At 38.6% G+C, this 24,130-nt stretch overlaps 1 protein-coding gene across 1 annotated transcript in view; it reads right to left on the minus strand.

The window, feature by feature from the left end:
• Positions 1 to 24,130, minus strand: part of LOC135276074 (myomesin-1-like) — a 148,739-nt gene that overhangs the window by 105,371 nt on the left and 19,238 nt on the right. The window contains exons 3-5 of the mRNA XM_064379371.1: positions 14,700 to 14,840; positions 9,959 to 10,280; positions 8,546 to 8,703 (exon numbers count right to left, since the gene is read on the minus strand). Coding sequence (XP_064235441.1) covers positions 8,546 to 8,703; positions 9,959 to 10,280; positions 14,700 to 14,840 — 621 coding nt within the window. The remainder of the gene's footprint in view (positions 1 to 8,545; positions 8,704 to 9,958; positions 10,281 to 14,699; positions 14,841 to 24,130) is intronic.

The raw sequence follows: 24,130 nt of genomic DNA on the forward strand, positions 1-24,130 counted from the left end.
TTCTCCAAACACAGAAGACCCTGCAAGTTGATGCAGTGCTGTTCCCTGCCAGCAGCCTCAGACAGCTGTCTCAACACAGGGCTCCAGCAGACAGGACTATCTGATCAGAGATGGCCTGGAAAAAGAAATCTACTGGCCACTGCTAGTTTTCAGCATTCCCCGTTTTGATGAAGAACAGGGTAGAACATGTTAATCCACATGCTCTTCTTATTTGATTGATTTAGGTAATTTCACACTGGACTCAGAAGCTCGCTCTGGCTCTGCTCTTGTGCCGGAGGGTTTTCGGTGGTTTCTCTTTGCCTAAGAAAGGCATTGTGATACCAAAGGCTGTGACATGTGCTGTTTGACCAAATGACTCAGTGACACTCAATTTGGCTTCTCATCAAAAGTATTGCTCATATCTCTATAAAATTTGCATTACAAAGTATTTTGCAGGTCAGAAGTGGTGGCTCATGCCTGTAATCCCAGAACTTTGGGAGGCTGAGGTGGGAGGATCGTTTGAGGTCAGCTGCGTAACATGGTGAGACCCCATGTCTGTAAAAAATAAATTTTTAAAAATAAAATAGGGCCGGGTGTGGTGGCTCATGCCTGTAATCCCAGCACTTTGGGAGGCCAAGGAGGGTGGATCATGAGGTCAAGAGATCAAGACCACCCTGACCAACACGGTGAAACCCTGTTTCTACTAAAAAATACAAAAAAAATTAGCTGGGCATGGCAGTGCACGCCTGTAGTCCCAGCTACTCAGGAGGCTGAGGCAGGAGAATTGCTTGAAACTGGAAAACGGAAGTTGCAGTGAGCTGGGATCATGCCACTGCACTCCAGCCTGGCCATAGAACAAGACGTCTCAAAAATTCAATCAATCAATCAATCAATCGATCGATCAATTAATGAAATAAAAAACTATTTTGCAGGTCCCACGGTTGCTTCACCATCCTTTTCTTCCAGTACCACTCAATTTAGCATCTTAATGCCTTTCCTCCAGCTAATGACTTTTCTATTATCACCACCTGGCAAGAGAAATGGGTTTAAAGTACACACACGTATCAGACACCACTTTGACTGCAGAGCTTGTAGTCTTTTCTCTGGAGCTCCAAATACCAATGTGAGAAATTCTTCATTTAAAGCAGTGGGCAAGGATTAAGTCAGAAAGGTATTTGATTCTATTCTCCAAGGCATTTCACCCAGTGAGGCATTTAGGTTTGGAGTCACTTGAGACTGGCTGTCTTTAGCTTCAAGTTAGGGAAGAAAAGAAGGATTTGGGGCCCATTCTGTATATATTGCACAGCTGTTATTTCTGGAAAGTGAAATTCCAAGCTGAATAGTCATTGGCTAATTTTGGAGATTAGTCCACACCCTGGGATTATGTGTCAAAAGCTTTCTTAAATCCCTGTGAATATTCAGATATGTACCATCTCCCTTATCATTTTTATGTAATGTCTATGAATTGTTAATGAGCTTTCAGTATACTATAAGTTTTTCCAGTAACATTTCCTTTATGTGTGTAAAACACACAATTCTCCTGGACAAATGTTAGTTTGGATGTTGGGCTGACTTTGATAGCATAGGGTCACAGTAAAAACTCTTTGGCAGCGTAAAGCATGGTCAAGCAAAAGCCTTCACAAAAATTATTTTCTATCAACAAATAATGCACACCAAAATGATTTTTTTTTTTGAAACAGAGTCTTACTCTGTCACCCAGGCTGGAGTACAGTGGCCTGATCTCGGCTCACTGCAACCTCTGCCTCCTGGGTTCAAGTGATTCTCCTGCCTCGGCCTCCGGAGTAGCTGGGAATACAGGTGCACGCCACCATGCCCAGCTAATTTTTGTATTTTTAGTAGAGACGGGGTTTCATCATGTTGGCCAGGATGGCCTCGATCTCTTGACCTCAGATGATCTGCTGGCCTCAGCCCCCAAAGTGCTGGGATTACAGGTGTGAGCCACCGTGCCCAGCCAAAGATGATGTTTAACATACTGAATCTCACCACAAATGAGATTGCTGCTTAGAATCCAACCTCCTGTTTTGAATGAATCGCTATACACCCACTTTAAAAACTAAAGTGGGGAGAGAGAGAGAGAGAGAAATCCCATTGGGATAGATTTTGGAATTAAGTAAGAAAAATGCAAAATAAAACTCCAAATCCTTATGTTGGAAAACTGTTGTAAATAATTTGTGTTAACCATTTTAAATATAGGCTGTTTTTTCAATGATAATATGATAGTAACTGCTAAATTTAAAGATGTGATAAATAATTCTAATCTTGAAAATAAACTCAATGCATGATTCTATTATGAAATTTACGGATCTTCATAATTTGTGAAAATAGAAGAGTTTTCCAAATCTCTGCCTTCATAACTATTTTATTTCTTGGTTTTGACTTATTATAATGGGCTTAATGACTAATTTCTTTAAGTATCTATTTGACAATGACTTTTGGGTGAAACTGAAGTTTTTTTTTTGTTTTTTTTTTTGAGACAGAGTCTCACTCTGTCCCCCAGCCTGGAGTGAAGTGGCACAATCTCAGCTCACTGCAACCCCCACCTCCCGGGTTTAAGTAGTTCTTCTGCCTCAGCCTCCCGAGTACCTCGGACTACAGATGCCTGCCACCAGGCCTGGCTAATTTTTGTATTTTTAGTAGAGATGGAGTTTCACCATGTTGACCAGATGGTCTTAAACTCCTGACCTCAAATGATCCAACCACCTTGGTGTCCCAAAGTGCTGGGATTACAGGCATGAGCCACCTCACCTACCTGAAACGGAATAATTTTAAACATGTATTGTAAATGTTTTGCTTGAGGATCTATCTAGTCCAGTGTTCAATATATAGATATGAAAGCTTGAGTGCAAGTGAGAGAGTGAATGACAAGTACCCACTAATACCAACACATTGCTTGAGTGAGTTCACCTAATCTTCCTGCGGGCTACAATTAACATTTCCATTGACAAATTCAATATAGGCTTCAGGCCAGAAACCCAACTGAATGAATCCCGCTCTGTAAAAAGTATACAATTAACACCATTCTCTCCTTTTAAAGAAAACTTTTTCCTTCTCAACTATTTTATATAATGTTTAAAATTTGACTAGGTAATACATTTAGATGGTTCAAGAACCAGAAAGAATAAAGGGTGCATAGCGAACCCTTCCTGGTAACTTCCCAGCACTTTTGTCTCCTTTTACAAGGCTTCCCGTCAGGGTCAAAGCTTTTCTTAGGTTCTTACATATCCTTCCAGAATTTCATTATGCAAATAAAACAAACACAAACATAAATGCTTTTTTCTTCTCCTCTTAAACAGAAAGACTATTATTATACAAGTTATTACATAAATGTACCCTATTAAATTTTAAAACTTCAGTTTTTTTCCACTACATATGTATTTTGCCTTCTATGATGACAGAGTCCTCCTGCAGGATGGCCAGCTTCACAGTGGGGGTGGAGCAGCATCCTCTGTAACTAACTTTTTTTCTTTCTTTCTTTCTTTATTTTTTCTTTTTTTTGAGACGGAGTTTCGCTCTTGTTACTCAGGCTGGAGTGCAATGGCACGATCTCGGCTCACCACAACCTCCGTCTCCTGGGTTCAAGCAATTCTCCTGCCTCAGCCTCCCAAGTAGCTGGGACTACAGGCGTGCGCCACCATGCCCAGCTAATTTTTGTATTTTTAGTAGAGACGGGGTTTCACCATGTTGACCAGGATGGTCTCGATCTCTTGACCTCGTGATCCATCCGTCTCGGCCTCCCAAAGTGTTGGGATTATAGGCGTGAGCCACCGCGCCCGGCCTATTTTGTTTTTTTTTTGAGACGGAGTTTCACTCTTGTCGCCCAGGCTGAGTGCAGTGGCGTGATCTCGGCTCACAGCAACCTCCGCCTTCCAGGTTCAAGCGATTCTCCTGCCTTAGCCTCCTGAGTAGCTGTGATTACAGGCATGCCTCACCACACCTGGCTGATTTTGTATTTTTAGTAGAGATGGGGTTTCTCCATGTTGGTCAGGGTGGTCTCAAACTCCTGACCTCAGGTGATCCTGCCTTGGCCTCCCAAAGTGCTGGGATTACAGATGTGACCCACCGTACCTGGTCTGTAACTAACTGCTCTCAGAGCGAGTTGGGAATAGGACGGTACTGCATCCCGTCTCTGCACCTGACCTTAATGAGGGATGTGTGCCCTGTCATTCAGTGCTCTCTGGGTAACCTCTAGGTTCCACATAAATAGATTTGTTAGTAAAGTGGGATTGGTTGGAGAGCGGCTGCTGAGTGTTTGTATCATCTGTTAGGCCTCAGGAACTCCCATGACGTAAGGGTGCCCAGTGGAAACCTGGAGCCAAACCCTCTTTGGAAAGCGCTCTGATGGAGCCAGGCCCAGCACACGTGCCTTTGAAAGACGTGGCTAAGGACTTAACTGCTACGAGTGGAGGCAGTGTGATTACATGAAGATCGTCACAAATTTACCCCTTCAATTAACCTCCTGATATTCAGGAAGGGCATTCTCAATATTCCCATCATACTTGTCCTCAGCATCAGACCCAGGAAGCTGCAATCAGATACCAAAAACGTATAAATGCCAGCAATGTCATCACCAATGATCTTGGTTCTTGCTTGGGTTGTGGGTTCCCAGCTCTTCAAGGAGAAGGCTGCTTACTGAAGATTTTGTGCTCTGTACCAGCAGTGCAAAGTCAATTGTGCTCCAGTGAATGGTTGTTTTGTTTTGTTTTGTTTTGTTTTGTTTTGTTTTGAGACAGGGTCTCACTCTGTTGCTCAGGCTGGAGTGCAGTGGTGCCATCTTGGCTTACCGCAATCTCTGCTTTCTGAGTTCAAGCGATTCTCTTGCTTCAGCCTCCCTAATAGCTGGGATTACAGGCATTCATCTCCATGCCTGGCTAATTTTTGTATTTTAGTAGAGGTGAGGTTTCCCCATGTTGGCCAGGCTGGTCTCAAACTCCTGGCCTCAAGTGATCTGCCCACCTTGGCCTCCCAAAGTGCTGGGATTACAGGTGTGAGCCACCTCACCAGGCCCAGTTAATGACTTTTTAAAAACATTCCCAGGAAGATATACTAATCCCACCCAGAAGTCAACTCCCAGAGGTGGATTTAACTTGAAGTAAATGAAGCTTAAGTTTCAGGGTCTCTCACTACCCAAATCCCTGCAATACCTTATGACCTAGCTTATACTGCTAATTTATTCATTTATTTTGTAGAATGCCCTCCAAGTTTTATCAGCTTCATGCCCACAAAACCTGAACCTGACCCTGTTTACTGCCATTTCCAATCATCAGTTATCTGCTGATTCTCCAAGTTCCAGCTTTACCCAGGACAAATCTTGCTTTCAGGTATAGTTCACTATGTTCTTAGTTGTCTACCAATTCTTTTTTTTTTTTTTTTTTTGAGACAGAGTCTCACTCTGTCACCCAGGCTGGAATGCTGTGGTGCAATCTCAGCTCACTGCAACCTCCGATTCCCAGGTTCAAGTGATTCTCCTGCCTCAGCCTCCCGAGTAGCTGGGACTACAGGCACGTGCCATCATTCCCAAATTACAGGCGTGAGCCACAGTGCCCAGCCTTTTTTTTTTTTTTTTTAAGAAACAGAGTCTTGCTCTGTTGCCCAGGCTGGAATGCAGTGGTGTGATCAGAGCTCACTGAAGCCTTGTTGTTTGTTTGTTTCAATATTTATTTTTCATTTAGTTTGCAAGGCAAGGAGACTATCTGTGAAATGCTTTGGTCTGTCCCTCGTGGGAGAATGTACAATAAGGAATGGAGTCGCTAGGACTGATGTTTTGCACGGGGCTGGAGGGAGTTGTTCTCTCCAAGAGCACTAAAGGGGGTGCAGGTACCAGAGGAAGCTCATCCAGTCCTTCCGGAGAGGAAGCTTGTCTCTGTGCCTTCCCTTTTGTTTGAAAGGACCCCCTAGGACGTAACATCCTCAGGTAAAGGATGTGAATATTTCAAAGCCACCTGGGAAAGCTTTGTCCATGTCCAGTTAGTGAGGATAACTACAAATGGACAGTATTTCTATTTTTAAAGTAACTGGAATTTGAAGGGTTAACAGTTCAGTCATCTCCTAATTTTCTGGAAAGTTTCCATTTTTTAAATTACATTTTTCCAGATCCACAGGTCACAATGTAAGGAGTCTAATCTCTGAAGTTGAGCTTTGCTTTTGTGAAATCACATTGCTTTTGCTTAATAAAACTATCAAGGGCACGTGGCTGGGTTTTTATTCAAGTTGCTATGTACTTAACAGAATAAATAAATGCTTACGAATTGAATATTTATCTCCCAGAGGCTACTTTGTATCTTTTTGATAATCATCTTTAATTTTTTTAAAAGTGGGAAAACACAAATAGGAAACTGTATAATAAATGCATGTATTTAACAAAGGCCTTTAATTATTCATTTATTATACATTTTAATTTATGAAAGAAGAACTATTTTTACTAATATTTCTTGCAGCTAAAAATTTGTTATTGTTTGTGCATTTCATATGAAAGTTTTGAAAATTTTTTTTTTGAGGTGGGAAGTAATTGGTTTTTCAAGATTTCCCTTTAACAAGCCAAATTGTGCAACTCTGTAATCACAGAAAACAGCAGGCAAAGGCAGAGTGATTACTAACTTACTTTTCTATTTTAAAGCTTGTAAATTGATTTTATTTATTTATTTATTTATTTATTGAGACAAAGTCTCACTCTGTCGCCCAGCTGGAGTGCAGTGGTTCAATCTCGGCTCACTGTAGCCTCCACCTCCCAGGCTCAAGCGATTCTCCTGCCTCAGCCTCCCGAGTAGCTGGGATTACTGGTGCCTGCTACCATGCCCAGCTAATTTTTTGTATTTTTAGTAGAGACAGGGTTTCACTATCTTGACCAGGCTGGTCTTGATCTCCTGACCTTGTGATCCACCCACTATGGCCTCCCAAAGTGCTGGGATTACAGGTGTGAGCCACCATGCCCGACGTAAATTGATTGTTTTAAACTTCATTTTTATAGAAATATGTTTCCATCATTCTCATTTTTGTTTACTATAAATTATTTGTCCTGATAATTCATAGCCAGCTTTGATTTTTATTCTTTGGTTTCCAAACTCAGAAGCCCTGAAGAGTTTACATACCTAGAAAAATTGTAAGTAAATTCAAAATCATCAAAGACAGCTCAAGATTACAGGTAAAACTCATCATGTGCTCTTTAAGAATAACCTTAGAGGCTGGGCATGGTGGCTCACGCCTGTAGTCTCAACACTTTGGGAGGCCAACGTAGGTAAGGAGTCCCTTGAGATCAGAGTTTGAGACCAGCCTGGCCAACATGGTGAAACCCCGTCTCTACAAAAAAAAAAAAAAAAAATTAGCCGGGTGTGGTGGTGGGTGCCTGTAATCCCAGCTATTCGGGAGGCTGAGGCACGAGAATCGCTTGAACCCGGGAGGTGGAGGTTGCAGTGAGCCAAGATCGTGCCACTGCACTCCAGCCAGGGTGACAGAGCAAGACTCCATCTTCAAAGAAAAAAGAATAACCTTAGAGAGTTAAGTGGGTTTATCTTATCAGCTACCTCCACAGTGCTATGCAGGCATCTGATCAACTTTAGAAATAACAGAAAAAAAGAAGAAGGAGGCAGACCCTCTGGGTGACAGTGACATTCATGTAGTGTTTATACTGCAACCTAAGGTGCATTTACCACCACTCCTGAAGATAAGCAAATAATTGAGCTAATTAAAAAAGATATTTCAGTTTTACTCTTGGATGCAGGTATTTGCATCCAAGAGTAAAACTGAAATACCTTTTTTAATTGGCTCAATTCTTTTCATACTTCTGCTGTCTATGGCAGATATTTGTGACATATGACAGGAAAGTTCTCAGTTTAGGGATCACAAAGTTATTGACAATTGCAATAGGATATATTATGGAAGGAGAAAAAGAGTGCTTATTCTTTATGGAAAGAAAATATGACCCATGTTGGGTACTATCTGCCATTCCAATTCTTTCTTTTGCTTGGTGTCAGAAAACACATTGATGTACTTACTTAAGCTCTCTGGTTTAAAAAAAAAATTTAAAAAGAGAAAGAACAAAAGAAAAAGAAAGGGAAAGGAAGGAAGGAAGGAGGGAAGGGAGGCAGAAAGGCAGGCACATTAAGGCCTCAGCTCACATGATGGGTAGAGATGGAAGCCTTCTGAGTTTTAGTTATTTGTAAAAGGCAGAATTGCTTCCGATCACAAAATCCTGCCATGTTGCGTAAAGTTCATTGATGGAAGCTAATTTTTACTTTTATCATTCATAGCAGTTACAGACATATACTTGGTGTGTAAATATGTTGACTAAAATGCAATACTTCATATAAAATAAAGACCCATTTGTATAACAGGATTATAGAGTATTATCATGTAGCATATATATGCAAGACTGTTTTTTCTTTCCATACATAAAAATTCATCTGAATACACTTCTTCAGTCTTTTGAAAACCCATACAATCTTGTAGATGCCTTCCTTGACTCTTGCATATGGTTGTTCTGTGTGTTTTCACTAGAGGTGAACTTAACGTTGTGTAATGAATTCTGTTAGCTTTCATAAAGATAACATACCATGTGACACGAGGTTCTGGCCAGCCTGCAATGGAGCAGTGCAATTTTACATTCTCTTTCTCCCAAACCGTGTGGGATCGAGGTTTAATGATAAACTCAGGAGCATGGAGAAGATGGTCTTCATTTAACTTGGCATGATATGCCTCGGTTTCTTCTAACTGAAAAAACAAATAAGCAAACAAACATATTACCAAGATACCACTAAATCAAAGTGACTTTTGGTGCTGAAATAACAAATAGAAACCAAAAGTTTTATTTTTCCATTTGGAAGCTTAATTTTGTTTGGATAAGATGCACTCACTTCTCCCTTTTAAGAACAGATGTAGTTATCGAACATTTAACATTTTAAGCTTAAGCAACATCTTTAATTTCTTTTTCCTTTCTTTCTTTTTTTTTTTGGATATACTCTTGCTCTGTCTTGCAAGCAGGCTGGAGTGCACTGGTGCAACCTCGGCTCACTGCAGCCTCCACCTCCCAGGTTCATGCAATTCTTGTGCCTCACCCTCCCTAGTAGCTTGGATTACAGGCATACACCACCATGCCTGGCCGATTTTTGTATTTTTAGTAGAGATGAGGTTTCACCATGTTGGCTAGGCTGGTCTTGAACTCCTGGCCTCAAGTAATCCTCCTGCCTGGCCTCCTAAAACTGGGATTACAGGTGTGAGCCACCATACCTGGCCATATTTCACTTCTTTAAGGTGGATTTCTTAAGGTTTTTAAAAAATCATTACTTTCCTTAAAACATAAAATTCCATGGCGTTTAAAACTATTGCTTGCTTTCTTTGACCTACATATTAATATTTTAATGTCTTTCTCCTTGTTTTCTTACGTTTTGTTTCGCCAAAAGACCACATATTTTTTCATTTGAAACAAATCAGCTGGGTGCGGTGGCTCATACCTGTAATCCCAGCATTTTAGGAGGGTAAGGTGGGTGGATCACTTGAGGTCAGGAGTTCAAGACCAGACTTGCCAACATGGCAAAACCCCATCTCTACTAAAAAAAAAAAATACAAATTATCAGCCGGGTGTGGTGGCATGCACCTGTAATCCCAGCTACTCAGGAGGCTGAGGCAGGAGAATCGCTTCAACCCAGGAGGTGGAGGCTGCAGTGAGCGGAGATCATGCCACTGCACTCCAGCCTGGGAGACAGAGTGAGACTCCATCTCAAAAAAAGAAGAAACAAATCAATCTGTATCTACACACACACAGACACACACACACACAAATTGTGACATGGATTTCCACCTTGTAAGTTATGTTAAACTGTCTTTAGAGCAAGACTCCATCTCAAAAAAAAAGAAACAAATCAATCTATATCTACACACACACACACACACACACACACACACACACACACATAACTTGTGACATGGATTTCCACCTTGTAAGTTATGTTAAACTGTCTTTTCTTACTGTTTTCCTCAGGGACAGCTGTTCTGCCTTTTCTCGAATAGCAACTTTCCTTGACTTCTTTTCAAAAGTTTCTTCCTGTTGGAGAGTGGACGTGGCCTGTTTGGAAACCACGGACTGCTTGGATGCCGTGGACTGCTTGGATGCCAAGGACTGCTTGGATGCCGTGGACTGCCTGGATGCCGTGGACTGCTTGGATGCCGTGGACTGTTTAGATGTTGTGATTCCTTCCTCACTAGCAAGAAGATTCCTCTGGGCTATATAAGCAGCAGCTTCTTTAATTCTTTCTTCTTCCGTATCTGTAATTCCACTGACATGCATTTGACTAAAACACAAAAATGGCAAAACGTATGGATGGCAGTGATAAGATTTTGTGATTTTACTAAGTTCAAAGTACCACACCTCAGACACTATTATCTTGCACCAAAAGAAAATCTGATATAGAAAAACCTGGTATATCAGAAGCTGACGCTTCATGTACAGAAGTGTTTTTTGCCTTAACAAATAGCAACAATAATGATAACAGTAACAATAACACCTATTATGGCCCTGGTGCGTTTCACATACACTATCTTGTTTCATCCCCATACAAACCCTATGAGATAAACTTTTTTTTTTTTTTTTTTTGAGACGGAGTCTCACTCTTGTAGTCCAGGCTGGAGTGCAATGGCACGATCTTGGCTCACTATAACCTCGAGGCCTCCTGGGTTCAAGCAATTCTCCTGCCTCAGCCTCCAAAGTAGTTGGGATTACAGGCACCTGCCACCATGCCCAGCTAATATTTTTTGTAATTTTAGTAGCAACGGGGTTTCACCATGTTGGCCAGGCTGAGGTCAGGTCGAGCTCCTAACCTCATGTGATCCACCAGCCTCAGCCTCCCAAAGTGCTGGGATTACAGGCATGAGCCACTGTGACTGGCCGAGATAAATTATTATTTCTGTTTTAGATATATGGTAACGAGGTTCAGAGAAGTTAGATAACTTGCCCAAGGTCGTCTCACTGGTTGGCTTAGTGTGTTTAAATATGATTTTGTTTATGATAAAAGATTATGATTCCTTTCCAGAAAAGCCATATTCAGATGAGATCTAGTTTGTGTGCCTGTGACCCTGATACATCAGTAGGAACTTGATCTGGATTCTGTCACTTTGCTGATGTAATGCATTGCCTGGAGTTGTTGCATGTATGAAAAAGTTCTGAATTTACATGAGGTTCCTTATGCCTTCTGGGTTTCTTTCTAAGATAATACATGTTGTGTGTGCATATACTATGTGTGTACCTATACTATACACTAAGAAATTATCAAACTTGTGTAATGGAAGTGGTGACTTTTATAAATGTAACTTATTATTCGTGATGACAATAGCAAGGGAGTGGTACATCCCAAATGCAATGCCTACTGTGGCACTTTATGACAGAATCTGTGCTGTGATTTATTCATGTTGTTTAAAAATATTTTAATTATTTCAACGTATTTCAATGCCTTTTGTTGCAAACCTCCTCAAATGTTTTAGTGAAAGAGTGTATTGATTATATTGAAGGTTCTCTTGAAATTCAGTCTCCTTAGGCCTCATAACTCAGAATTGTACATTCCAAGAATGATTACTTCAGAATGTAAGCAAATGCTGCCATTGTGTTTGCAAGTTCCTAGCATCTGAATCTATGCAGCAAACATTTGCCGAGTCTGGGGTTTCTCATGGAATATTCCTAAAACATCTGGCAGAGAAGATGAGTCCACGTTGTTTCTGACTAAATGTAATGAGTAAATTTTACGGTTTTTCTCTCTCTGTGTAAATAATAATAAGCTAATCCCTACTCCAGATGTTAGTAACATGTCCATTATCATTCTTTTTTTAACAAGATGGGAAGTGAATGAATTACTAAGTGAATACAAAACAAACCATCAGGAGAATTTACTTGAAATTCTCTATAGAAGTCAATACAAACTAGGGAGATGTGAAATGAGCTTTGTGATCTGTTTCAATTCATGTAATAATGGATCATATTCAATGCTAGTCTTGCCCCAAGCTGCAAGTAAGAGAACTTTATATCTAAGTTTTCATTACTACTGATACTGGACATGCTGACACAGCTCTAGAGGGCTCAATGAAGTGATAGTCTCCTTGCCTTTTCCATTTACAAAGAAGTGAAACTTTGAAAAAAAAACTGTAATTATTTCACATGGCAACTACACTTAACAAATATGTTAGATCCAGGGCAGCAGGGATATTCTCCTTTAAGTAAAAGTCAGGATTTATCAGTTATAACCCTTCCATAATCTGGACACAAAAGCAAAACTGTGAGGCTAACGTGATAAAAGTATACTACTATATAGTAAAAATAAATTTAAAATCTCCCAGTATTCTGCAAATCTCTGACAGTCTCAATTCAAAATCTCTTGTTGACACAGTTTACCCGATTTACTGGAGTATAAGTGGAAATTTCCAGTGCCATGCAGAGGAAACGGTATTTTCCAGAAGCACACTGTGAGTACAGAGGGCATGTCCATTGCATTGACCAGGCCTACATGGGACTTTCAATTCTTACCCTCCCAGGCATGGGACTTTCAGCAAGTCACTGAGCCATGATTTCCTTATCCAAAACACTGATACATTAATATCTCTGCAGGGTTGTATGGAAGATTTAGCAAGATGGTTTATATAAAGCACCTTGCATGATTCCCAGCAAATAATAATAGACACTGAACAAATATTCATTTCTTTCCTATCCTCTCCTCAGATTAATACTGCCAAAACCACTGTGAAATGTTATTTTTGACACAGTAATAGAGTTTAGGCGATGATGCCATATAGATAGAATGGTGAACTAGAAAATAAAGCCTAGACAATCAATTTTTATTCACATCTTCTGTTATCACAGTTTATTTGGTAAATGATCATTTCTTGAGACTGGCCTGGAAGAGACAAATAGTTTGGCGTGGACAGAGCACAGAGCAGGGAGAAGATGTTAGAAGTGAGAAGCTTCATTTTGTGCCCTGCCAGGTGGAGTCATGCCATTTTGGCTGGTGTTAAGCTGATGTGGTTTTTAAATGATTTTTTGAAACAGAGTGGGAAAAATACTGGAGACAAAAGACTTTACTCCTAGCTTACCATCTCCTATAAGGAATGAGAGTTACATTAAGCTACTGTGAAGCAGCCAAAAGGCTGGGCATGCATACTTAGCAACAAAAGCATGTTCGTCTGGAAAGTTCACTTAAAAAAATCAGAGATAGTAAAGATATGATATAAAAAGCTAAAAATAGAATGTTATTTATCCCTTTACCTTCCTAATTGGGTTCAGAGCAATTATGACATTAGCCTCTGACACAAGTCAGAAAGGAACTGTCAGAGGGCAATGGAAAGAAAAACACAAGCGACAGAAGTAGGTCACCATCAATCACAACAAAATTATTTCCTGACTTCCAAGAGGATCTACTTTTCCATGACATTTGCTCTTAGAGGATGGCCTCACTTTGAGTGTCACCTGAGCTATGGGAATAACTCTCTCTGTTCAAAGGGAAATAAATAGGAGATGAACCAGAAAGTTCCTGTTCAGCTTTAATCTTGGTGTCCAGGACATGTTTTCCTTTGAATATGATTACTGCTCAAAATTAAAAAAAAATGCTTATGTAATAAAGATAGAAAATTGGCATCACACAGACTTGTGATTTTGTGATAATTTTGTTTGAAGTCTACCTCAAAGTAAATAGCAATTTATTTCCCATTGAACAAGGCATTCAAATTATGATGGGATTTTGCCCCCAATGAATAATAATTAAAACCACACTGACAACCAAGATATTTTTCATCTACCTAACCATATCATCTTGGGTTTTTAAAAAAAGTTCACCCAGGCCAGGTATGGTAGCTCATGCCTATAATTCCAGCACTTTGGAAGGCCAAGCAAGGAAAAACACCTGAGCCCATGAGTTCAAGACCATCCTGGGCAACATAGTGAGACCCCATCTCTACAAATAACTTTTTAAAAAATTAGCTGGGCTGGTGGCTCCTGCCTGTGATCCCAGCTACTCGGAAGGCTGAGGTAGGAGGATTGCCTGAGTCTGGAAGGTTGAGGTTGCAGTGAGCAACCTGCACTCCTGCCTGGATAACAGAGTGAGAACCTATCTCAAATATACACATATTTGGAGTATAAGTGGAAATTTCAGGTGCCATGCAGAGGTAACGATATTTTCCAGAAGCACACTGTGAGTGCAGAGGGCATGCCCATTGCATTAACCAGGCCTATGTGGGACTTTCATATATGTATTTTATATATACATAAAATATAACATAATATAATATATATACACAATAATAAAAAATCACCCAATATTTTATAGTTTTGGAGCTTTATTTTTACTCTGGCTGTCCTGTTCAATCACCAGCACTCCCAGATCCCTTTCCCATTCCAGCTAATTCTATAAGCAGCATTAAGTTCTGATCATTCTTGTTTGTCATGTAGCCATCCTATGTGATAGCAAAATTTCTGAAACAGAAGTCCCTTTTAACACAATTAACACATGTCTCTCAGTGCAGGGTTCTAAGCTTCCTCAGATCTTACACAATTAGTATACAGTATGTGCTCAATAAAGGTTAGCTGCTTTTACTATAATCTCACAAGTGCTCAATAAATGTTAGCTGCTATTTCTACAATCTGTCCACAGCAATTATGACTATAATCTGCTATTCCTATAGCACTTACTATATACTTTCTAATAATTAAAGACAGGAAGGAAAAGCACACTCACCGTCCTGAGAAAATGGGTACCATGTAGTCGCTGGGCACATTTTCTTTCTCTTCTCCAGACAGAAGGCTGTGCTTGGCTCTCTTGGGTTTGGGGCTCAACTTGGATGAATAATCATCTAACAGCAGACTGGAATCTGTAAGTCTGAAATAAACCACATAACATCAGACAATAACCAAAAAGGCATTTATAATATTCAAAATACTGATACAGGAAGTTTTAACTGGGGACAATTTTTACCAAATCCTAGATCTCTAATGTTACAATTACCTTTTATCTTTAGAATTAGAGTTAGAAAGATTTCAAATAATGGACTCTATATAGACAGAAAAGAAAAACAGTGATGACAATTTTATGGCTACAGTAATTTCATAGCTTTTTCCTCACTTAAAGTTTCAAGGGAAAAGAGTGATGCTTTTATGACAGTTTTAAATGCCCTTTTGTGTTAATGCAATGTTGGAAATTTAGGCCATCTATATATATACATATATAGGCAGTCTATATATATATATATATATGTATGTATATATGTGTATATGTGTGTGTGTGTGTATATATATATATACACACATATATATATATACAGAGAGAGAGAGAGAGAGAGAGAGAGAGATGGAGTTTTGCTGTTGTTGCCCAGGCTGGAGTGCAATGGTGCAATCTTGGCTAACTGCAACCTCTGTCTCCTGGGTTCAAATGATTCTCCTGCCTCAGCCTCCTGAGTAGCTGAGATTATAGGTGTCCGCCACCACACTCAGCTAATTTTTGTTTTTAGTAGAGATGGGGTTTCACGATGTTGGCCAGGCTGGTCTCGAACTCCTGACCCTGTGATCCACCCGCCTCAGCCTCCCAAAGTGCTGGGATTACAGGCGTGAGCCACTGTGCCCAACTTAGGCAGTCTATACAAATGGTTTTGATACATTGTGCATCCAGATTCTTTGGGGAGATTATTTAAAATGCACACTTTTCTAGATAGGGAGCCCAGGTGATTCTGATGTAGAACCCTTGGTTTACACTGAGACCTTTATGTATTATAGGTGACTCCTGTCTTTGAAGGGACATGGGGCTTATCAAATAATAGAGTTAATATATTTTATGGGAACACATGATACCAAATGACTCCGTGATTCACAAGGGTGTGATAAAGAAGCCTTTGATCAGTTCTGTCTTCCTATGCATACATACTGGTGCAAATGTGCACTTGGAGGCAGTGTTCTATTAAACCAAACAATTGACTAGGGAAGTGGAAAACATGAGAGTAGAGACAGCAGAGAAAAAGGATGAAATGAATAGTCTTAAGCTATATAGTGTTGAATGAAATGAAATGCATTTTCATACCAACATAGATAATTTGGCATAAACTTCAGGAGTTCATGGACTCCCTGAAGTCAATCCGTGGACTCTGGGCTAAAAGTCCCTGATCTACACAGTAAGAAAAGATGTTAACAATAGGAGTCTGTATGGGAATTCTCTACACTATCCTTGTAATTATTTTGTAAATTTGAAACTATTCTAAAAAAAAAAGTTAATATATTTTTTAAAAGGCCCTGGTCTAGAGAATATCTAAAGACAAGGTGATAGGGGTATTGTGACGTGGGAAAAGCCAAGCTGCCCAGTTGAAACAGAAAAACCTTCCAAACCATCCAAAACTTGACCATTTCCTAATCTTTGAAAATCATTTGAAAAAGCAAAAGGGATTACCCAATCAAAAGCAGAAGAGAGGTCAAGCATATACATGGTACAAAATGGTTATATGACGATGCAAGAAGACAAGTAGCACAGGGCTTTGAGGACATGTAGGGCAGGCAGGGGCATCTTGAATCCTCTGGGGAGGTCTCATGGAAATGGCCAAACTCTTCCTTCTCCACTGTCTACCCCCACCCCAGGAGGGAATATCTATCTCTTTTTCTATGATCAGCATTAAAACTAAAGGTTAGAACTTTGAATTCAAGCTTGTGGATTGGTTACCAACTGGAAGCCAGGGTGACATTTGTTCCTGGCTGGCTGTCCTGGGCAGCAGCAAAACGACTGCATTCTATACCCCAGCAGGTCACAAAGTACAGGCTGTGCTTATACAGATCTAAGTTTAAAGTGGTATTTTCCCCTCACCCCTTTATTCATTTACCATCCAAAATGAAATAATTATAGGGCTTAAGAGTTTCATTTTTTTCACATTTCTAGAACAGTTGGATTTCTAATTTCTCTCCTGTCTTTCTGCTTTTGCTTTTCTCTCTTTACTTCCATTCGAGTGGCTACAGTCATATTCTCATGAGCTCATTATTTTGCGACATTTATTTACATCAAAATAGCTATGATTTGTCATTCTTTTCATGGCATTGTTCTTTTTTTCTGTCATTTATCCTTTAAGATAAATTGTTGAAATAATGCATTTATTAAATAGAATGTGCCATAATATGAGTATTCCATTCTCAGAAGTAAATCACAGCAGCTGGTTTTTTTTCTTGCATGTCCTTCCAATGTAGGAGCTGATTTTTAATAGTTGAACTTTATGCTAAAGACTCATGGCACTTTCTTTCATCAACTTCCACTTCATATTTTATTTGGAACAGAAGAATTTTTAAAAAGCATTATGATGTTGTGTGTTATATAGTATTATTTAGAAAACACAAGATCTTGACTTTTATTATGCTAATATTTCTTCAAGACTTTGATTTCTAATAAAGAGTATGTGAAGAATTAGATGTTAAAATACAACGTGAACTAATGATTTAGTAATGCTAAGACATTTATTTATTGAAGCTGCCAACAAAACTAAATCAGAGACACAAACTTTAAAGAAAGTGACTATGTAATAATAAGCATAATTATCTTAAGAAAAACCATCCATAGTCTATTTTGTCATGATCCATGAACTCTGAAGTCCGACATCTGACTCTATCAAATTTCAAAGTTAAATAATGTTCCTAGAGGAGTTATATAGAATATGTATATTTTAAATTTCTTTGAACTTAAATCAAAGAGCTAAGCAAGGGCTTGCTAACCTCTTGGGCTTTTATGTAACCAAATTTTGAAAATAAGCCAACAACTCAGTTTCTGAGTAGATATCAAACTTAATATGTATGGATTGGTGTCAGTCCTTACCTATTAAAACTACATGTAGTGTTTTTTAATGTACTTAGCTTAAATCTTGAAGCTTTCTGAATTTTGATTAAAGCAATCCAATTAAGCAATAGGCAAGGGTTGACTGTGTGTGCACGCAGGTATCTATGAGCCTGTAACTGTATCTATATCTAGATACATCTCTTTGTACTCCCCTACCAATTATGCTATGTCTTTGTTACTCTGTCCACAGTTAACAGATTTTAAATACATATCTTAGTGTGTAGGACATTATCACATACATCTATGACTGGTAGCACCACAGGGAAGAGATGTAGCCAAGGTACAAAATGCATTCCCTGGAAATATTCCAAGAACTCAGAAGTAGACTTACACCAGCATCTAATTCAAATAGTGAACAGAAAATATTATAACCCTCTGCTTGTTCAACTTTATAACAAGAAAAGCAAAAACAAAACCATTTAGAGAATCTCAGAGCTAAAAGAGAACTCAGAGATATTTATATCAGGCCCTTGATTTGGCAGATGTGGAAAGCAAAGCCTGGAGAATGTTTGTAGCTCACCCATGCTCACACAGTGAGTTGGTGGTGAACTGGGACTAGCACTCATCTCTTCTTGATTTTCAGGTTAGTGTTCTTTTCACTATACCAGTCATCTCCAACTTCTTTTTTTTTTTTTTGAGACGGAGTCTCACTTTGTCACCCAGGCTGGAGTGCAGTGGTGCGATCTTGCCTCACTGCAACCTCTGCCTTCCGAATTCAAATGATTCTCCTGCCTCAGCCTCCTGAGTAGCTGGGATTACAGGTGTGTGCCACCACACCTGGCTAATTTTTGTATTTTTTAGTAGAGATGGAGTTTCACCATGTTGGCCATGCTGGTCTTGAACTCCTGATCTCAGGTGATCTGCCTCCCTCGGCCTCCCAAAGTGCTGGAATCTCCAACTTTTATGACTGAGTACTCTTAATTAAAAAATACTGGAGGCATACCACCTAAATATATTTGTTTATTTATAAGTTCTAACCATATACTACTGTATAAATAGTCTCATTTATGAAACATTCAATCAATAGAAAAAAGCTAAAGACCATATTTAATTTTTTTTTTTTTAAAAAGAAGTGTTACTATTTCATTCTATACCCCAATGGCTTGTCTTTGTAGACTCCCCAGTTAGGAGACCATAAAACCACGTCATACTGCTCATAATGACCTTGATATTGAATTGCTATTCCTGAATTTATTCACCTAAGTTGAAGTTATGAAATCATCATTTACAGCTAAAAATAAAGCACAAAAAAACTTATTAAACTGTACATAAAGTAAAATGCTGGCCCCTTAAAGTTATGTTTATAATCACCATATAATTTGGGGAAATTGTTCCAGGTTCACTAGGATGAAGAAATGTATTCATGCTTATGGGAAGTATAGGTCCGCTTAATGGCTATGTTATTTTCTGAAAACATTCTGACAGTCTTTCAGCACGTTCCAGAGAAAGGATAAACTGTGGGAATTGTCTTTGCTGACTGTGCTCCCAAAGCCAGCATCACCCATCCTTACATGATCAGGGTTAGACTGCATTACTGGTTTCTCTGTCTTTCCCACTGCCTGTGACTACTCCAGAAGAGGGATGGTCTCAACGATCTTTATATCCTCAGCACTGTGCCCAGTGCCTGACACGACTCAATAAATGTTTATTGAATGATGCAAAATAAAGATTTATTCTCCTGTAATCAAACCCTAACTCAAGGATTCTCAACTCTGTTTCACATCAGAATCAGCTGAGTAATGATTAAAAATGACTGATGCAGAGTTGGGACTTCCAGTATGGTGGAAGGAGTAGTTCCTCCGTTCCTCTCCCCAAAGCAGTGATGGTATAGAACACATTGTCAAAAATAACCAATCGGGGCTCTAAAAATCAATTAAAGACATACACTATACTGACTGTATTTATAGAAACAAACAAACAAAAAACTGATATTCAGGTATCAGCAGAGTGAGTCTGTGTATCATTCCTGCCTAGGTTTCCCCCATTCCTTACCCCTGGCTTAGTCCTTAAGATAGTTCAACCAAGATGGGAAAAGGCATGAAAAGGAGCGGCCAGGGAAGACTGACTTGATTTGGGGCAGAGTGTGATAAAACCCCACATCCAGCAGCATTGTGAATAACAGTAGCAACCCAAGTGGCAAATAAACAAGGGAAGACCAGCAGCTCAGCTAGCCTGAGGTTACAATCAGGCCTGGGGCAAGCAACAGATTGGTAGATCAGCCAGAAATTTACCAGGAAGATCTGGGAAATAAGGTAGTCATAGGGGCCTTCATAAGCTCTCCATACACATATGTGTAGGAAAAACTGGAGAAGGCCAAGTTTTCCACACATCATTGGCTATTAGCTTGTGCGCATGTGCAGAGGACAGGCAAGACAGCCTGGAACTAAGCAAAACCAGACTTATTTTAAAATTACCTGCACACTTTAACTGTGCTCCCCAACACACACACAGAGATTTACTGCCAGAGGGTGGACGCTTTACTGTCTTGAGACATTTGGGCACAATGTCTGACCACTCATTGGTCATTAACCTAGGCAATCACAGTGTGATTCCTAGGAATTCAGGCTTAAAAATGAGAACAAGAATTTAGAAAACAAAACAAAGCTGAGCAGACACCTGCAACCACACAGAAGTTAAAGAGATTCTACAAAAACGTCCAGCCAATTATTAAACAAAACCGAGATCACGCTACTACACTCCAGCCTGGGCAACAGAGCAACAGAGCAAGACTACATCTAAAAAAAACCACCAAAACCAAAATACAGCAACAACACACTTCAGGGAAAATTCAGAATTTAGAATTGTAACAATATATTATCTGACATGTCCCATTTTAAACAATAAAAGTTATGAAACATGCCAAGATATAGGAAATGTAATCCACACCAATGGGAAAATAGTACTAAACAAAAATTGTCTCTGGGTTGTCCTTGATTTTGGGTTTAGCAGACGAAGACTTCAAAGCAGCAATTACAAATATGTTCAAAGACTGAAGGAAACAGTGTTTAAAGAGTTAAAGGAATGTATTACAACAATGACTCAACAAATAGAGAATGTCAAGAAAGAAGTATAAATTATAAAACAAAATCAAAGGACATCCATGTTAAAAAGTACAATAATAAATGAAAATTTCTTAGAGGGACTCAACAGCAGATTTTAAATAAGGGAAGAAAGAATCAATAAAGTTGAAAACAGAAATTACCCACTCTAAAGCACAGAGAGATAAAGGAATAAAGAAAAACTAAAAGAGCCTCAGAAATCTGTGAGACAATGTCAAACATACTAACATATGAGTAATGGCAGTGCCAGAAAGAGAAGAGAGAGCAAAGGAGCAGGAAAATATGTTTGAATAAATAATAGACTAACGCCTCCAAAATTTGATGAAAATATTAACCTATGGATCCAAGGTGCCCAAAAAACCAAGTAGAATAACACACAAAGAGATACACAGAACTGGAAATGTCAAAGTCAGGATGTTGAAAGTCAAAGCCAGAGAGAAACCCTGAAAGCATCAAGAGTAAAATGAGTCATTACACACAGGGGAAGAATAATATTGTTAATGGTAAATTTGTCAGGAAAAATGACGCTGACATAACATATTTAAGTCCTGGAAAACAATGTCAATCAAGAATTCTATATCTGGCTGGGTGCAGTGGCTCATGCCTATAATCCTGTAAGCACTTTGGGAGGCCTGTAAGCACTTTGGGAGGCCAAGGTGGGTGCATCACTTGAGGTCAGGAGTTCGAAATCACCCTGGCCAACATGGTGGAAACCCGTTTCTACTAAAAATATGAAAATGAGCTGGGCATGGTGGTGCACACCTATAATCCCTGCTACTCAGGAGGCTGAGGCAGGAGAATCGCTTGAACCTGGGAGACAGAGGCTGCAGTGCACCGAGATTTCACCACTGCACTCTGTCTCAAAAAAAAAAAAAAAAGACTAAAGGTAATTTAATTGTAATTTAAACCCCCACAAAAAAATGGAGAACACCAGAAAGTAAATAATTGGGTAAATACAAAAGACAGTGTGTGTACATATACACATACACACATGCATATGCACATATATGTATATAAGTTTACACATACATATGCATATAAATTTACATGCATATAAGCTTATACACATATATGTATGTAAATTTTTACATATATATATATTCTATTGAATTCCTTTTTTTTTTTGAACAGGGTCTTGCTCTGTCACCCAGGCTGGGGTGCAATGGTGTGATCATAACTCTGTAACCTCAACCTCCCAGGCTCAAGCCATCCTCCCACCTCAGCTTCCCAAGTAGTTGGGATTACAGGCATGCATCACCATACCCAGCTAATTTTTGTATTTTTTGTAGAAACGGGATTTCACCATGTTGCCGAGTCTGGTCTCAAACTCCTGAGCTCAAGAGATCTACCTGCCTCAGCCTCCCAAAGTGCTGGAATTACACGTGAGCCATTGTGCCCGGCCTTCCCTTAAATTCTTTAAAAGACATAATGTTGTATAAAATACTCATTGCATTGCATTGTTGGGTTTACAACATTCACAGTTGTAATATACTTGAAAATAGTGCAAAGGAGGGAGAAGGAAACGAAGCTATATTAGAGCAAAGTTTCTATGTTTACTGATATTCAGTGAGTAGATACTATGTGAAGCAGATAGAGATAAGTTAATATGTATATTGTAATTCCTAAAGCAATCCCTAGGAAAATAGCTCAAAGAATATAGTCAAGAAACAAAAGAATTAAAACGATACACTAAAAAGGTCCATTTAACACAAAAGACGGCAATAAAGGAGTAAAGAGATACGATTTTCAAAAAGTGGCAGATATAAATATATCAGTAATTTTATTAAATGCAAATGGAATAAAAATTCCAAGGAACAGGCAGAGGTTGTCAGACTGAATGGAAAAAAAAAAGATTCCACTAATCCACTTATATGCTGCCACAAAAGGAACTTTCTAAATTTAAAGACACATATTTGTTAAAGTAAAAGAATAAAAAAGATGTACCATGCAAATGGTAAGCTATATTCATATTAAAAATCAAGAAATATTATTAGAGACAAAGAGAAACATTTCATGATGATAAAAAGGGTCAATTCCTCAGAAAAACATAATAATTATAAATGTGTATACACCAAACAACAGATCCCCAAAACACATAAAGTAAAAATGACAAAATTTAAAAAAAAAACAGCTAGAGGCTTCAATATTCCACTCTCAATAATTGATAGAATGACAAGATTTAAAAAATCAGCAAGAACATAGAATACTTCCAAAACAGTATCAGTTACCTTCGCCTAACTGATCTTTCTTGAGTATTTTACCCAATGACAACAGAATACTTATTCTTTTCAACATTCTCAAGGAGGGTTCATATGGTAGTCCACAAAACAATCTCAATCAATTTAAAAGGGCTAGAATCATGGAAAATATATTCTCAGATAACAGAAGAATTAAACAAGAATACAAAATAGCAAGAAATTTAGAAAATCCTCAAATATAAGGAAATTAACAACATATTTTAAATAACCTATTGGTCAAAAAGAAATCACAAAGGAAATTGGAAAATACTTCAAACTATATAAAAACAAAAACAACATTTTAAAGTATGTGAGATACAGCTAAAGCAGTACTTAAAGGGACATTTAAAGCTTTGTTTATATTAGAAAAGAAGGTCTCAAATTAATAATTTAAGCTTCCATCATAAGAAGCCAGAAAAAGATAAAACTAAACACAAAACAAGCAGAAGGGCGATATAATAAAGATTAGAGGGGAAATAACTGAAACAGAAAACAGAACAACAAAATTAATGAAACAAAAGGTTCTTTGAAAGAGCATGACAATTAGTAAGGCTTTTGCTAAATTGACAATAAATAACAGAAGACACAATTATTAAAATCAAGAATGAAAGAAGAGACATCACTAACAACCTTACAGAAATTAAGAGGCTCACAAAGAAATAATGTAGATGCCTTTATGCCAACAAATTAGACAACTTAGACAAAATAGGAGAATTCCTATAAAGACTCAAATTACCAAAACTAACCCAAGAAAAAATTTAAAAATCTGAAGAGACCAATAACAAGTAAATAACTTGAATTCGTAATTAAAAATTTTGCTACAATGAAAAGCCCATGCCCAAATAGCTTCGCTAATGCATTCTATCAAATACATAAAGTAACAATACCAATCATTTCTCTTTTTTTCCCCAAATATAGAGAAGGGAACACTTTTCAACTCATTCTACAAAGTCAACATTATGTGATATCAAAGCCAAAAAAAGACATTATAATAAAAGGAAATTACAGATCAATATCC

Source organism: Aotus nancymaae, unplaced genomic scaffold (genome assembly GCF_030222135.1).
Source record: "Aotus nancymaae isolate 86718 unplaced genomic scaffold, 86718_ANA_hifiasm-v0.15.2.pri h1tg000020l, whole genome shotgun sequence".
NCBI lineage: Eukaryota > Metazoa > Chordata > Mammalia > Primates > Aotidae > Aotus > Aotus nancymaae.